This window comes from Lagenorhynchus albirostris, chromosome 3, assembly GCF_949774975.1.
Source record: "Lagenorhynchus albirostris chromosome 3, mLagAlb1.1, whole genome shotgun sequence".
Classification (NCBI taxonomy): domain Eukaryota; kingdom Metazoa; phylum Chordata; class Mammalia; order Artiodactyla; family Delphinidae; genus Lagenorhynchus; species Lagenorhynchus albirostris.
In genome coordinates, this window is record NC_083097.1 from 160,359,702 (window position 1) to 160,376,534 (window position 16,833).

Consider the following 16,833-nt stretch of genomic DNA (forward strand, 5'->3'; position numbering starts at 1 on the left):
CCCAGGGAAAATTTGCAACTTCTCTGCCTTCCTGATGCAGGAACTCAACACCCAGTTTCACACACTTCATTCCCAGGGGACCGAGAGGAATTGCTGGATTGGTTAGTGACCCAATTAGGACAGGGCTGAGAAGGGCCAGACCCATGGGAGGTGGCTCGAGAGACAGAGTGAGGGAACAACGATGGGGGGGGGAAGGGACGGGAGAGAGATTGGGGATAGGGAATGGTCCTGAGGAATGAGAGGAGACGCTTCCCAACTGAATCATCACCAAGCACCCCCAGCTGAAAAACATTTTGTCCACCAAAGTGCATTTTTGAAGTAACTACCCACGAGCTGTCTCATTTTCTCATTCATCAAAAAAAAAAATTTATTGAGCCCCTGCTGTACACTTTGTACTCACTGGGATCTTAGAACATCCTTGATACAGAGGAGGAAATAGGATCAGGGGTTTTGTCACTTGGTCATAGAGGCAGGATTCGAACCCAGGCACACCTGGTTCCAAAACCCACAGATGGGTTTCCTGGAGATGGATGTGACAATATGGAGGGCTCCAGGAGGGACCCCAGTGCCACTCCAGGCAAGACCTCGAAACTGGGGTCTCCAAAAGCTGGGGTGGCCTTGTTCATGGACAGTCTCCCTGAGCTAGCTGTTAACACTGGGGAGTTTGGGTCCTGACTTCTTAGCACAAATTACCCTTTAGAACATGGAGCTCAGAGAGGATTTTGAGGTTTAAAGACAATTCAACCTCTCCTGGACCTCTAAGAAGGAAAATGTGGGGGGAGGGAGGTTAGAAAAGGAGAGAGGAACTCAGTGAGAATGGGGATGTGGTCTCAGAGAGGAAGCGGGAGTCTAGTGCTTGCATAGCACAAAGGGTAGGGGCACGCCAGAGCCTCAGTTTGTTCATCTGGGAGCTGCAAGGGTGTCTCGTGAACAGCTGTTGCCTGGGATGTAGTTAGCGTGCAAACGGAGGATATCCAGCAGCTCCAGAAGTCCACCTGGGTCTGAGATGCTGCCTGGAGCTGGGCCCATCTGGTGAAGGGGCAGCCATTAAGCCCTATGGGGCACATAGCTCGGGCCCATGGTAAGAAGTTCCTGAGAACTGGGAAGTCAGTTGTCCTGGGGACGACGTTGACAGTCTCTATGGTGACAGTTTGGAGGGGCGGGCCCTACCGACAAGGGAAAGCCTAGGGGGACAGGTGTTCTGTTACCTCAGACACCGGAGTGTGGTCTCCATGGCAACAGCTGCCGGGGGGGGGGGGGGGCGGGGGGTGGGTCCAAGCCGCTTGGGGGCGGAGCTTGGAGGGTAGCAAGGAGCTGGGGCACCCCGCGGAAAGGAACAGCCTGTTTCCATGGTGAGAGCTGGAGAACCGAATGTTGGGTCACTCTCAGGACAGTTAGGGGAGGGGGTGGTCTCCACGGCTGTTGGTCAGGGTGAGGACAGTGGGAGTGAAGTTGTAGGTCTCAGGGGTGAATGTGGGTGACATAGTAAACGTGCGGTGTCCATGGTTACAGCTGGAGGAGGGAGGTACTAACTCCATGGGTGTGACTGATGAAGGAAGGGCTGTGTGACTCTAGGTGACAGGTAGAAGCTGGGCTGGTCGCCTTGGTAACAATGGGAAGTGGGGCAGCTTCTCTCTGTAGTGAATGACATAGATTTTATGGGTCTCTGGGCCTGGGAGATGGTCTCTTAGGCGACAGCCAGGAAAGGGGCCGTCAGGTGAAGACGAATTTGCTCCCTCAGATACCTAAGGGATGGGCCACGGCTGCCAGTAATGCGAGCCAGCTGGGGCGTGTCAATCTGTCTTAACAGTGACAGACAACGGTGGTGTCCCCTGAAACTGGAGGGGTGGAGCTGTTCTCCACAGTGACCTGGGGACACGACCTGTTACTATGGAAACTGGGGGACTCGTGGGAGAAGGGGGGAGAATGGGAGTAACCAATCTCCAGGTCACCCTAGAGGAGAGGACAGGAGCCCACAGTCTTCATGTGACCATGGTGGCATGGTCAACTGACGAACTCTGAGGTTTCTGGTTTCTCTACAGGTGATAGGGAGGAGGGTTCAGTGTCCCGGTGACCTTAGGGGACCAGTCTTCAGTCTCCAGGGAGATGCATAGGACGTGTGCCCAGTCTCCTGATAATCCCGGGGGTCCAGCCTCCAGGCGACCTTGGGGGTAGTTCCAGAAGACCTCGCGAGACGTTTCCAGTGTTCAGGAGACCTCGGGTTCTGTTGGTCTCCAGTGGTTCTCAGAGGGTGTGCCCTGTCTCCTGGAGAAAGTTGGGAGAGGAGAGGAATCCACTGTCCAGGAGAGGCGGGGCTTGGTCGATTTCCAGGGGACTCCAGGGGACTTGGCTTCCGGGACTGGCCAGACTCTGGGGACCTCAGAGGGTGTGGCCAGGGTTTAAGGACCGCAGGAGGCCTGGTCAACTTGCAGGGCACCGCAGGGTGCATGGCCAGTCTCCAGGGGTGTGGTCCATCTCCAAGCGGCCGTAGGGCACTCGGCCAGCCGCCAAGCGCCCCAGTGGTCCACGGCCCGGACCTAGACGCGCAGCGGGGTCCAGGCGGCGGGGTCTCGCGCACCTCCAGCCCACCCGCCGCCTCCGGCCCAGCCCCAGCCCCAGCCACCAGGTGCGGGGTCCGGTGCACCAGGCGCGCGGTAGCAATAGACGCCGAAGAGGCGGCGCGTGGCGTCAGGAAAGCCGAGGCTGCGCACACCTGGCCGGCGGCCGCCGCAGCGCGCGCGCGGGTTCACGATGGGGTAGCGTGCGCTCCCGTCCGCCAGCCAGCCTGCGGTGCAGCGGTCCAGCAGCTGCAGCTTCCACGCAGCGAACAACTGCCCCACCTTGGCCACGGCCGCTCCGCGCGCCGCGCAGGCGCGCGCTGCTCCCGCGAAGGGCACGGGCCGCAGCGGCTTCAGGAAGAACACGCGGCCTGCAGGGGGGTGGGGAGGAGTGGTTAGGGCCGCTCTTGGGACCCGGCTTCCTCGGGATTCAGGACACCCTCTCGCTTGCAGCCTAGGACCTCAGCCTCAGGGCTCAGATACACCGCCTCCCCTGAAGCCCGGGACCACAGCCTCGGCTAGAGCAGTGCTGGTGCCAGGCGATGTTTGATTTCCGTGCCTAGGCAGTACTAGGGAAGGGATCTCCTGGTTCGGACCCCCGAGGGCGGGTGTGGAGAGGAAGGACAGGGAGGGAGACCTGGGCGGAGTGGTAAAGACTCTGAGAGGGAGGGGTACCTGTGTGTGGGTGGGGTCTCATACGCGGGGCGGGGCCCGGGCCAGCGGAGGGCAGGACCATCCTCCCAGGGGTGGAGCCTACGCACCCGGGAGGTTGGATGTGAAGCAGAAGGCGTCGTAGAGTTCCTCGGCGTTCTGGCGGTAGCCGTAGTTGCGCACACCCCCCGAGGCTCCGCCGCCAGCCCCGGCGCTCCCGGCCCCGCCCAGGCCGCCGCAGGGCTCCCGGGGCTGGCTCACCGGGTACTGCACCGAGCCGTCGCGCAGCCAACCCGCGTTGCACCAGTCCAGGCCGTCGCGCCAGGCCGCGTGCAGCTGCTCAGCCGACGCCAAGATGCCGTCCTGTTCAGCGCACGCGCGTTGCGCCTCCGTGAAGGTCAGCTTGTAGCGGCCTCCACGCGGGTGGTAAGGGAAGACTACGCCTGAGAGGATACACGAGGGTCAGCTCGGACCCGCCAACTCTCACCCACCTACCTGACATCTGTGGTGCCGTGTGACTCTTCAACCTAGACCTTTCAGGCCATCCCTCACTATGGCCTCAGAGCTGACCATGCCTTTCCCCAGTTCACACCCCTCATACTCGCTGTGCCTTAAGCTTACGATTCACTTGACCCTCCCCCTTGACACACTTAATCACGTCCACCTCCTTTCCACCACTGGAGACCTTTGTTCATGTTCTTTCCACCTTTCCACCTGTCGAACTACTATTCATCCTTCAAAATCCAGCTCCCACAGCCCTCCTCCATTCAGTTCTACGTGCTTCTGACATTCTTCCAGCATTGGGACCTTCCTTCTTGTCAAATCCTGAGCCCACAAAACTGACTCCCTCACACTGGGAGCCCACGAAAGTTTGACCCGGGGCAAAGACCTCTTTGATCTCCAGCATTGTCCAGGACAATTTCCATTGGTTTCCCTTCTACCTTCAGTTCTTATAACTCGTCCCTCATCAGAATCACAGTCACCTCAGCTCACTAGCGTTCTGTGTGTCTGTGTTTGTGGGCTGGACCTTGGGGGTGCAGGTGCAGATGCTTCTCTCAGCAGATGCAGGAAGGATCAAACAGCAGCCGGAGAGAAGAGCTGGAGCCTGACAGACTAGAGTTCCAGTCCTGGCTCTGCCACTCACTGGTATGTGCCCTGGTCAAGGCTCTAACCTCTCTGAGCCAGTTGCCCCTCTGTGAGTAATACCATCTCCCTCAGGGTTTTGGGGAAAATTAAATGAAAGCTAAGAGAGCTTCAGCCAAGCTCCTGGCACATAGAAAACACCCAATAAAGGAGAGCTGCTTCAGTTATTGTTGTTGTTTTTCGCTATTGTTGGGAAGTTCAGCAAGTGAGGGCTCTGAAATCTCCCTAGCATCTTCTGAGGTGGAGTGAAGAAGGCAAACCACATGGGAGGGAATTCTTCAGAGAGAAACCCTACTTCCCAGCTCCACAGTCAGCCAATCAGAGCATCCTATCTCCCAGGCACAGTGATTGGCCCATGGATAGGCAAATGACTCAAGCTGGGCCAATGAAGGACAACTCTGGAACTCTAGCTAGCACTCCTAGGAAATCAATTGCCAAGCTGGGAGGGTGGAAGCCTGGCACTACTTTTTGGTTCCATCAGGGGAAACTTGTCCAAGGAAAGCCCACCCAGGGAAACAGAGCTGAAGGAAGGATTTCTGACATGATGTGAATGCCTGGATCTCACTGTGCCTGGATCCTACCAAAGGGTTTCCCGGTGTCTTCACTATTGACATTTTGGACTGGATTATTCTTTGCTGTGGGGAGACTGTCCTGTGTGTTGTGGGCTGTTTACAGCATCCCTGGTCTCTACCCGCCATATCACCACAACCTACTTCTAGATCTTGCCAATATCCCCGGGTAGCGAAATCACCCCAGATCAGAACCATTATCCTACCCCACCAAGCCGCTGAGTTCCTTCAGGCCAACTTGATTTGATTTCTGTCCTTTGCAATACCCTCCTCTCTTCTCCCTTAGAAATGAGCCTCATCCTGCCCACAGGCTAGTCACCTTCCAGGTCCAGCTTGACCATGCCAGTATCATCCTCCAGCTCGTTGGTGACCTCGCACTCATAGCGCCCATAATCCTGCAGCGTGACGTTTCGGAGAACCAGGGAGGCATCCCCGGGCCCATCGCCCTGCAGCTCAGCCCGCCCGCGGTAGCTGCCAAAGGCCCGGTGCTGGGCACCCAGTGCCACGAAGACATCGGCAAAGGCCAGCGGGTCCACCACCTTGGTCCACTTGAGGCGGACGCTGTCGTGGCCGTGGGCGGCTGCCTCGTAGTGGTAGCGGCAGGGCAAGACGATGGTGCCACCCCGGTGGCTGACCACCTGTCCCGGCGCTGTCTGCACCACCACCGAGCCTGACTCCCCTTCTATGGGCAACCAAAGAGGGTTAAGAAGAGGTTCTAGGGGCGGGGCAGGGGAACCTGGGGAGGGGGACCCAGGGAAAGGGATGTGGGAAGAAAACTTGGGTGCGGATCAGGAGATCAGAAGGGTAAAGGGGCTCCGTAAGGGGACTAGGGAGGGGGCGGGGACTGTGGCCATCAGGACCGCCCAGCACCCTCCGTCCTCCCCGCTCCATGCACCCTGGTGATCCTACTTGGCCATGTCTGCGGGGCAAGATCCGCTTCCACGGCCCTGACTCACCCAGCACGTGCACGACCTTCTTCCGGCCGTGCTCCGCTTCCGCGGCGCCGGTGAGCAGCAGGACTCCCCATGCAGCTGCCCAGAGCGCCCCGCGACCGAGGGCCGCCGCCGGAGCACACACCTGGGGGCACAGTGCGCTCAGTGCAGCCTCCTGGCCTTTGTCTTTCAGAAGACTAACTCCCTGGCCTTCCTTTCCCGCGGCGAGGACTTCTTACATGCCCAGGTCCCCAGCCCAGCCAGGATCCCAGAGGATTCCCCCAAGGAGAAGGCTAGCAGACCCTCCCACCCACAGACCCTCCCACTCTCCCAGGATCTCACACACTTGCCCTTGGGCAAAGCGCACACCCCTGGACTCACTCTCCCTTAGTTCTGCACGGGCAACCCACCTGACCCCCTGACCCCAACACCAGAGCCTCGGAACTCCGCACCTTTCTCTCTTTCTTTTCTGGCCCAGGCCAAGGATTGGGGAGGAGGGAGGAGGGAGGAGGGAGGAGGGGCTGGAGCAGCGGCAGCAGCAAGGTTATCAGTGCGCCAGGAGACTGCAGCAAACCCGTGCAGGTGGGGGTGGTAGAGGCAGAGAGGGGGAGACACACAGAAAGAAGGCGAGAACGGGGAAAGAGACTGAGACAGAGAGAAGGGCAGGGAGAGATGGAGACAGAAGGAAAGTGTCACAGACAGAGGAAGGAAAGATGGAGAGGGACAGAGATACAAAGGGAGAGAGAGAAGAGAGTGCCAGAGGGAGACTCGGAGAAGAGTAAGGAAAGATGGAGAGAGACAGAGATAGAGAGGGAGAGACAGAGACTGAAAGAGAGAAAGGAGAGAGAGCAACAGGGAAAGAGACACAAAGATAGAGGGAGATGGGGGGTAGGGAAAGACAGAGAGACTCAGAGAGAGGGAGAGTAAAGGGACCCCCCCCAAAAGGGAGAGAAAAGTAGGGAGAGACATAGAATAAGAGAAGGAGAAGCAGAGAGGGAGAGAGTGGGAGGGAAAGAGATACAGGTGAGAGACAGAGAGATGGGAGAGATGAGAAGGAGAGAGGGACTGAAGAGAGAAACACTGAGGGTTGTAGATCAGAGACACAGAGACAGAATCCCAGAGAAGGACCTACCGAACCCACAGCCCCACTCACCATTCTGCCGGTGCGGCCCCCGACCAGCGGCCCCTACGTGCCGGGACTGCGCTCCCTGCACACGCAGGAAGGACTGGGCAGGTCCCTGCAGGCGGCGCAATCCCGGCGTCTGCCTGCAAGGGGAGGAGGGAGGTGGACGGGGGGGGGGCGTTAAAGGGGACGTGGTGGCGCCTGCTGGAGGAGAGGTGATGATGGGCACAGACGGAGGAAGGACTGCCCTGAACAGTGAGTTCAGAGCCAGGTACCAGCCTCCCTGCTGGCTGACTTTGGGCCACCGGAGGAAACTTTCTGGGTCTCAGTTTAACGCTCTTTAAAATGGAGGAGGGGGGAGCCTGATGATGCCCTGCGTGGGCAGGGGAGCTGAGTAACCTGGGAAAGGGGCTTGGCTTGCACGCCTCAGTTTTCCCATCTGTCACTGGGTGACCATCAAAGGGTCCTGGGCCCCAGCAGCCAAAGGGTGCTCACTCTGCGGGATGCGGGCCCTACAACAATCATACACTCTGCAGAGGGACTCTGCCCCTCACTCTATGCCTCAGTTTCCACATCTGAGATATGGAGTGCTGGGTCTTTCGTGAAGATCTAATGGCTAGACATAGGTGCCTAATAAGTGTTGGTAAGGGCAGGGAGCAGGGGGATCAACCCCCTGACCCAGAGTGGTCTGGGCAGGAGTTACCCCTGAACGTGAACCTGCACTCAAGTTCAAAAATCAAACCAGGAGGCAATGAGCCCTTCTCCCAGCCTCTTGGCTGCCTCCCCAGCTTCAGTTTCCCCCAAATATAAGCCCGTCAGCAGAGGCAGGTTTATGGGGTCTGTGGTTGAAGGGGCTGGGGCTCGTTGCCTAACTCAGCTGCATCCAGGAGGCGTGACTTGGGACCAGGACATTCACCTCCTGCAGGCTCAGTTTCCCCATCTGGAATATGCGGTGAGATCCAGCATGTAGCATTTGAGGTTAGCCATTGGCCTGGTATATGGTAGGTGCTTAATAACTGTGCCACACTGTTAGTTATTATAATTTATTGGTGGAGCTTAGACTTTGGACCCTTCTCTCCTGATTGTGCCCTCAGGCAGGTCTCTGGTCCTCTTTGAGCCTCAGTTTTCCCTACCTGGAAGATGGGGCTGGGCACACCAACCAGAGGTAGACTTCTGCTGTCCGGCACCTCCAGCTCCTGATGTCTATTCTGGCAGTGATGAGTGGGCCCTCGTGGGTTCGGAGGAGAGGGTCCCTTGCCCCTGCCCCCTGAAACACTCAGAGCAACATTTTATGCATCAAAAGGAATTTTACTGAAAGGATCCATGGGGAGATGATGGATAAATTCCGGGAGGGTGCCAGTGTGGAGTGTGGTGAGGTGACAGCTGAGCATGGCCGTGGCCTTCTCTGCTGGAACACCTGGACCTTGGGCCCCCCCATCCCACCCTGAAATCACCATAGCCAGGACCGAAGGCACCCAGAGACACACCTCCTGCCTCTAAAAAACCCAACCCCCCCTTCCAGGGGCAGGGCCAGCTGGGTATGTAAACAGGATCTTGGGGAGTCCCACAGCCCCCTCAGTGCTGCTTCTCATGGTGGGCTGGGGGGCCAGGAAGCGGGCGTAGGAAGAAGGCAGGGCTCCACAGGCAGCGGTAGGCCAGCAAGTGAGGCCCCAGAGCATACAGTAGGTTGCACACGAAGAAGCTGGCCCAGGCATCCTCAGGCAGACGGTAGGTGAAGGGCGTGCGCAGGTGCATGGAAGCACCCATGTGTGAGAACTGTGCCTGGTGGCCAAAAAGGGAGGATGGATGTCACAGACCAGGAGAGAACAAGCCCCAGCGTCACCAGCATCCCACCCTGGGGAGCTCAAAATATCCCCTTCTCTATCTCACTGGCTCTGCTGACCTACCTGTCTCCCCTCTTCAATCCATCTGTCTCTAAATATCCCTGTCCCCACATGTCCTGTCTATCCTCGTCCATCTATCTGTAAGCCTCTCCCCAGCTGCCTAACTAGAACGATCTTCAGGGTCTGCTGGACCCTGAACCCTATTTCTCTGCCCTGAGTCCAGCTCCTGGTCTTCCCCACCCCAGGCAGCCTCGATACAAATCCTCTCAATTCTACCCCTAATCGATAAAATAATAATATATCTAATGGATGTCCCCCTGGTCCCACTGCCCTGGCCAGGACCCAGCCTTTATCACTTCCCATCAGAAACCCAGAAACATGCCCCCAGCTCTGACTGGGCCCTCCACTGCTCAGACACCTTCTACAGCTCCCCATTGTTCTCAGCACAAGCCCCCAAGCCCAGAGTTCAAAGCCCTTAGCACCTAACTGTCAATTTATCTTGTCTCTGCCTTTACCCACATTATGGGACTCTAAATCACTGTCCCCCTCTGTGCATATCCTTATGCTGTTACCATTCCTGGAATGCCCTTCCCTGCCTGAAGAACTCATACCCATACATCAAAGCCTATGCCCCCGGGGGTGTGTGTGATGAATTGGGAGATTGGGATTGACATTTATACACTAATATGTACAAAATGGATAACTAATAAGAACTTACTGTATAAAAAAATAAATAAAATAAAATTCAAAAAAAAATAATATCTTTCCAGAGCTCAAAAAAAAAAGAAACATTTATTTGAAAAAAAAAAGAAATGGAAAATTACAAAAGGGGTAAGTAGAAAAATTACTGAAAATGGTTTGGCAAGGTGGGTTAGACAATGTACATTTTGTGGTTTGGCAGGATCACATTTTCTTGAGCAAAGACTCAGCATGAGGGCTGGGGTCATCTTTATGGACACAAACTACAACCTAGTTCAAGTGGAAGTCAAATTGAAGTTTGGTCAACTCTCTTAGCACAGTGTTAGCCAAGCCCTTTTTTTTTTTTTTTTTTTTTTTTTTTTGCGGTACGCGGGCCTCTCACTGTTGTGGCCTCTCCCGTTGCGGAGCACAGGCTCCGGACGCGCAGGCTCAGCGGCCATGGCTCACAGGCCCAGCCGCTCCGCGGCATGTGGGATCTTCCCGGACCGGGGCACGAACCCGTGTCCCCTGCATCGGCAGGCGGACTCTCAACCACTGCGCCACCGGGGAAGCCCAGCCAAACCCTTTTTTCTGTATAGGGGTTTAGAGTTCAGAAACCTCACGAAACCCAAAACATTCCTTCATGGCAATTTTCTTTGCTTCAGAAATTCTGAACAGTCCTAACTGGCTTGCTACCTAAAACTATGCAAAAAGTAAAATCTATGTTTAAAAGGAGTAAAGAAATTTTCTACACAAAGCCTTGAATATGCTTGAATGACTATTCTCCCTTAATAATAACCCTTTATAATTAGATAGTAATACACAAAATAAAAACAGAGAGTAGGATGATAGCGGGGGCTCAGCAAGATCAATCCAGTCCTTCTGGTTTACAATGTTAGAAGATTTCCCTCCTCCTGAAATAAGGTTTCCAATTTCTTGAACTTGTCAAGTTAGATACGTCCAACTTCTTTAATACCTCGGATACTGAGTATCATTGAGTATCATAAGGAGAAACATATAATTTTCAGATTCTTCCTTCACGTCACATAAAAAAATAAATTACAGATGGAATAAAGAGGCAAATGTTGTGTGTAAGAATTTTTAAAGCCTATGCATGAGAAAGCTTTTGAAATAGCAAAAATATCTCCAAAGCTTGACTTTAAACATTGGTAATCAGAGCCTTCGGACTCAGAACACAGCTTCCAAAGCAAAATAGAACAAAGAAACCAAGTTAAGAGTAGTTCTTCTGCCTTTAAAGAGCTGGATGGAAATGAGACGTTCTTAGCAATTTTGATAGATGGCTGAGATTTTTATAGCACTCTTCTGTACAACAAAATTATTTTTGACAGTCATCGTTAATGAAACAACTAATAATAATAACAATGATAATGATATCCAGAAGAGAAATAGACAATGAGTATTTTCTTTTATTGTACTTTGAATATACAATCATGCTGCAACAAAGTAAAAAATAAATAGTAAAGTACAATAGAGAAAAAAAAAAAGCCTATGCCCCCTTTCTAAGAAATCTGTCCCCTCTGGAATCCCTCTCAGACTCTCTACCTCCCTCTATTAAGTTCTAACCTCATGGGGTTTGGGGTGCCTGTGTCTGGCTCTTTCTCCCCCACACTAGGGAATCCTGGGGTACTGAGCTGGGGGTGGAGCCTGTCAGGGGCCTAGTATCACCCTGCTCAGGGTGAGCACAAAAGCAATTGATGAGCAGGCAGAAACTTTCTTCCCTACGCACTGGCCCACCCCACCCCATTCCACCCCACCTCACCTGGCCAATGGCTCCAGCAAATACCAAGGTCCAGTCAGGCAGCCAGGAGCAGCCAGGAAAGATGAGGGCATAGATGGCCAGGCCATAGAAGGGCAGCACGTAGAACATATTCACCAGCATCTGGGGGACACACAGCTGATGGATTGAGCGGCTGCCCCAGTTGAGTCTCCTGATACCCCTCAGGTGGTGGACCCAAGGAGAATCTGGCCAGCCTCAGACCCCCCCCAAGACAGGGGCTCTCTGCACATCCTACCCTGTGCAAATTGCTCCTTTATTTCCCTTGGGTTTCCCCACCCATCCCACTCCCACACACTGAGCCCACCCACCTTACTCCAGAAATAGCATGTGACCCTGGCCTGGCCAATCAGAACACCATAATAATCAGCTATGAGCATGTGATTTAAACTTGGCCAATCAGAGCCTGCCTGAGACTTATATTAAGCTGAGGAATTAAGGGCTCACACTCCTCTGTGGTGGCTAAGTAGAAAGAATGGAAGCCTAGAGCTACCCAAGGCTGTCTCTGCCATACCACAAAGGCACTACCTGGGAGTGGAGCACATGTAAAGAAAACACAGTCTAGAGACAGAGCTATCCTTGAGCTCCTGGATCCAGCCATACCTGAAGGGAATGTCTATACTTTTTTGGTAGGACAATAAATTCCATTGGTGCTTCCACCAGTCTGACTTGTGTTTTTGGCACCTGCTTCAAAGGGGCCCAGTAGATCCCTAACCACGGCAGGACTGTGGCCCTCTCCTCCCATCTGCCCTCTCACCTGCACCTTCGGATAGGCCACGGGGTCCCTCAGGTATGGCTCATACTGATAGATGTAGACGAAGCAGGCATCCATGGGGCAGTCAAGCACCACCTGGGGCCCACAGACAAACCAACAGCCTCAAATATCCCTCCCAGAGGAAGCCTTCCCCAGCCTCCCAGGAGAGGCCCAAACCCCTGGCTCTGGCCTGCCCCAGCTTTGGTTCTCTCCTCTGGCTGAGAATCCACAGATATTTGAGCTGGGGAGAAGGCTACAGGGAATGGGGCTTTGTGATGGAACGCTCAGGTTAGACTCGATGAACTTCCCTGGATGATCAGATGGGAGAGCAGTGGCCTTTTTGCACTGGATAATGAAGATAAAGGAGGGAGGGATGGGCTGGGGACGGGGAGTTGGAGGCAGGTAGGCTGGCCAGTGCAGACTCACCAGGCCCCGAAAGAGGGTGAAGAACGCAGCAAAGATGAGGTAGATGATGAGGGCCAGGTCAACTGGGCGCCGCAGAAGCCCCTTTCTTTGTTCCTCCTCCACCTGCCCCATGAGAAACAGCATGAGAAGTCTGGTATCCAACAGGCACTCAATGAAGGCTCATCCCTTCTTCCCTAATGACCAAGGAGATCTTTCCAAGGAGATAACATCTTTGACCAGAAGCAACTCAAATGGGGGACATTCAGGCATTTGGCACAAGGCCTATCTGGGGGCAAGGGACTCACCATGTTGGGAGTGCAGCAGCTTGGTGCCTGGGTCTGGTTGAAGACCCTCAAGCCAGCCCAGCAGGGGACCAGCAAGCAGGGGATGGTGAGGAAAAAGGAAGGCCTGATCTCTGAGTTGTATTTGCCTGCCGTGGTAGGAGAGACAGGGTGTCACGCAGCGAGGATCCCCCAGGCCCGGCCGGACCCTTTAGCTGGGCCATGTCAGAGCACCTGGCTGGAAGTTGTGATTCACAAATGCCATCCTAGCTCAGCCCTAACACGTCTGACTCCCGAGTGCCCATAAGATGATGTCCATGCTCCTCAGCCTGGCCTGCCTCAATTTACCTTCTGGACATGGCTCTTACACTTCAGCTGTTCTTTGCTCCCCCTAGAAACACCCTGGATATTCCTCTTGCACAGCCATCCCCACATCCCTGGCTGCCTTCTCTGCACCGCCTCCTAAGACCTACCTACAAAGGTTTCACTCTGCCCTCTGGATCCACCTTAAAATTCCCTTCTTGTGTCAAGAGCATTCTGGGCCAAGCCCCTGGGGTCAGGAACCAGCTAGCTGGGGAGGAAATGGAATGCGCTTCCGCTCCTCCAAGAGGAAAATGGGGGGGGAGGTGGGGAAAGGCTGCTGGCTTAGGCTCTGAATGGAGAGGCATGTGGTGGGGAGGAGGTTGCCCTCTGCAGACATTGGAGAGGGTATGCAGGATCCACTGGGAACTTCCAGACACAGGGCAGTGACCCAGCCCAGGGAGACAGGACTCCTCAGAGCCAAGTCCTTACCAAGGATGTTTCCTGGGAGGAACACCAGGATGCTCATGACGAAGGATCCCAGCCAGTAGAGTGCAAGGTTCCGGTACCTCTTCCTGGGCAGGGGATGGAGGGGTGACCAGTAGATCCCTGTCCCCCAGTCTCAGAGCCCCCGACAGGGTCCAGAGACCAATCTGGGATCCCCAGCTCTGGATCCCTTCAGTGTCACCCAGAACAGAAGGGACAACAGGAAGTTGAATGAGGGAATGAACAGTCAGATGCTCTGTCCAAGGACAGTAGTGTCTGCCCAGGCACAGGGTGGGAGAGAAGAGAACCGACCATCACTGACACCTGTGATGTTCCCTGGATCCTTCTCCTGGCCACTCCTGTCTAGAGCCCTAGAGAGGCTTCCTGATTTCCCCTACAGATACTTCTGGCTTCATCCTGACCTGGGACCTCCCACCTAAGGACTCCACCTCCTTCCCAGGGTCCAGGTGCCACGCTGCCCACCCCACGCACCTTTTACGGATGGCACCAGCCATGGCCAGGTAGAGGAGGTAGTGAACAGTGCCATCCCAGTAGCAGATGAAGACCCCGTGTGCCGTGCGCAGGTACGGCTCACCCTACAGGGGCAGGGGCAGGGCTCAGACGGGCAGTAGGGCTGCGGGCATCCCAGACAGCTCCCTACATACCTCCTTGGTGTAGAACGCCATGAAGCTCCCCATGTAGCCATCTTCCTCGAGAGCGATAAGGAGGTCCACCACGGAGGTGAAAGAGAAGACTGCGAACACTACGGGGAGAGTAGCAGGGCATGGGCAGGGTGTGGGCGGGGCACAGACCACGTGTGGGCGGGGCCTGAGACTGCAGGTCGGTGACCGGCCACCCAGTTTCTGGGCAAAGCCTCTGCACAAACCTGCTCCCAGGCCCCACCCCACAAGTCACATGACCCACAGCCTGCCTCAGAGGGAGGCACAGTCCCTGCCTTTAGGGGTCCCCAGGCTGATGGGAAAGGCACTGTCCCTGCACTCAGGAGTCCCAAGTCAGAAGGGGGAGGCCCCTTGAGGTTCCCCAATCAGTAGGGGTTCTCCAGTCTCTGAGGTTCTCCAGTCTGATGAAGGCCCTTCAAGGGCTGCCAGTCTGATGGAGGAGGCCCTTGCCCAGACAGTTCTCTTCCCTAAGACCCTCCCACCAACTCACCGGCATAGAGTGGGTCATAGTAGATGTCACTTCGGGACAAGCTGTATATAGCCAAGAAGAGCAGACCCAGGATCAGGGCGCTCATCCACACCACCCCCAGGGGGCTGTGGAGAGGAAAACCAAGTCAGGGAGGCCAGGCTCATTCTGAGGTCCTGCCCCACCCTAGGGTAAGAGCAGACTCCAGGAAGCTCCAGGTGAGGAGGCTGAAGCATCTGTCCATCCAGGAAAGCCATTCCCTGAAACTCCCCTTTCCTAGCACCAGGCTCTTGCCCCAGCTGTTTCCCTCTCTGGAAACTCCTTCCAAAAGTCTCCTTTCCACTTGGCAAACTCCTACTCATCCTTCATGGCCCATCTACATTGCTCCTCCTCCAGGGAAGCCCTCCCTGACTCCTCAGAAAGGATCATTGCCTGACTTGGGCCAGGCATAGAGAGAGCATCTGTCAACACTTCTGATTATATGATTTATCCAGTCACTTGCTGATGTGTGTGACAGTTTGCTTGCTCTGTCATTCAACAGCTCCAAGACCCTCTGTGGCCAGTCCCAGTGCCCACACCTGCCAGAGGGTCTCTAGTACTCAGCTCTGTACACCTCATGGTCTGAAGCTCCTGACTCCTCAGGTAAAGTGCAAATATTTCCATCAACTCCACCCCACCCCTGCCCTGATCTGTTCCCATCAACCTGATAAGGCAAGTCAACCAGCTGCAGAGATAACAGAAGCCAGGTCTCTGGGCAGCCCCAACTCTTGGCAAACCAAGGCCAAGGGTGGGAGGGTGGGAGACATATCCAAGGTCACACATTCCCCCCCACACTCTCTCCAGGCCCCGACCTTCTCCTGAACCCCTCTAACCCCTAGGATCCCCATTCCTAGCCCCATCTAACCAACATGACAATTATAGTAATCACATGAGACCACACCAGCGTCTTGGCACACAATTTGTAATCCCAAACTGTAACTATGGGATGAGCTCTAGAATTACGTTCATTACACAGTGAAGAAACTGAGGCTCCCGAGGCAACCTGTCTCACTCAGGGTCCAGGGGGATGGAGCCAGGAATTTGTACCCAAGGAACCAACTCCACAGTCAAGACTCCCTCTACCCCATGTCTTGGGTTGCACTGGGTTTGGGAGTGTGAGGGGCTTGTGGTTGCCTGGTACCCAGTAGCTGGATCCACAGGGTTGAGGCCTAGGGTTAGGAGACAGGGACAGGGGAGGTCGAGGTATGTAGGGGAAACTGAGGCTAGGGACAGGGTGGGCCAGCCCTGAAGAGAAGAAAGTCCCAGGCCTGAGACAGGCAATGGAGGGACAGTCTGGTAGGGGTGGTGCAGAAGAGCGTGTGTGTGGCAAGAGCCGGGTCACTGGGGCATTATCTGGGGCAATACTTTGACCCTTGGGGACTCTGGAACCTGTGCTGGGCACATCCCTGGGAAAACACCAGAAACCCTCCAAAACCCTGCCTTGTTAGGGGCTCTGCTTCTCAAAGTCCCTCCTCCCCAGGCCCCAAACGTCCCAGGAGCGCCCCCAGCTCCACCACACAGCTCCGGGCCTGCTGGAAGGCGATTTCCGGTCGGAGGTGCGGGGGGGGGGGGTTCTTCTGACCCAGCCCCTGTCCTCGCGGGCCGGAGCGGCGCGGGGCCGCTGGGCTCGGAGGAGCCCGCGCATCCTCCATCCCGCCCCCTCCACACCCCAGCCCAGCCCCGCAGCCCCCGAGGAGGCCGCCCCGGCCCCTCCCCGCACGCACTACGAGAGCGCCGAGACGTGGTTGAGCGCGTAGGACAACGGGAGAGCGCCCAGCGACAGAACTGCGACCTTGCCCGCCAGCGGCGGGATGTCCATAGCGGCGGTGCCGGGACCCTGGCTTGGTTTCTGCGCGGCGGTGCCTCTGGGCGCGGAGTTGCCGGGGACCCAGCCCGGCTCGGCCCCGCCTTGCGCAAAGGTCGCCCCCGCGCTGTGACTGCCCTGCGAGGCCCCTCCCTCTCGCAGTGGCCCCTCCCCGCCTTGATAGCGTCGCCGGACTCTGCGCTATCCCCAGTGGCAGTCCCCGTCGCCCAACCGGTTTCCCTCTCTACTAATGCTAGAATACGATGCCTCAGGATGCTTCCGCTTCTGCGTCCTGGAGGCCACTTCGGTCTAAGGGAATTCGTTC

The 16,833-nt window shown here is 55.8% G+C and overlaps 2 protein-coding genes across 2 annotated transcripts; both read right to left on the reverse strand.

Annotated features, from left to right (window-relative positions):
- Positions 1–381: 381 nt before the first annotated feature.
- Positions 382–7,106, reverse strand: HAPLN4 (hyaluronan and proteoglycan link protein 4). The gene is made up of 5 exons (XM_060146648.1): positions 7,007–7,106; positions 5,878–5,998; positions 5,241–5,603; positions 3,320–3,652; positions 382–2,929 (listed from the first exon to the last, which is right to left on the reverse strand). Exons 1-5 carry the CDS (start codon positions 7,007–7,009, stop codon positions 2,538–2,540), a joined length of 1,212 nt encoding a protein of 403 aa, XP_060002631.1. The 5' UTR covers positions 7,010–7,106; the 3' UTR covers positions 382–2,537.
- Positions 7,107–8,012: 906 nt separating this feature from the next.
- TM6SF2 (transmembrane 6 superfamily member 2) lies at positions 8,013–16,623 on the reverse strand. The gene is made up of 10 exons (XM_060144867.1): positions 16,429–16,623; positions 14,690–14,793; positions 14,185–14,282; positions 14,012–14,115; positions 13,526–13,608; positions 12,758–12,882; positions 12,474–12,575; positions 12,051–12,143; positions 11,279–11,398; positions 8,013–8,758 (listed from the first exon to the last, which is right to left on the reverse strand). The coding sequence occupies exons 1-10, from the start codon at positions 16,521–16,523 to the stop codon at positions 8,552–8,554; spliced, it is 1,131 nt and encodes a 376-aa protein (XP_060000850.1). The 5' UTR covers positions 16,524–16,623; the 3' UTR covers positions 8,013–8,551.
- Positions 16,624–16,833: the final 210 nt, after the last annotated feature.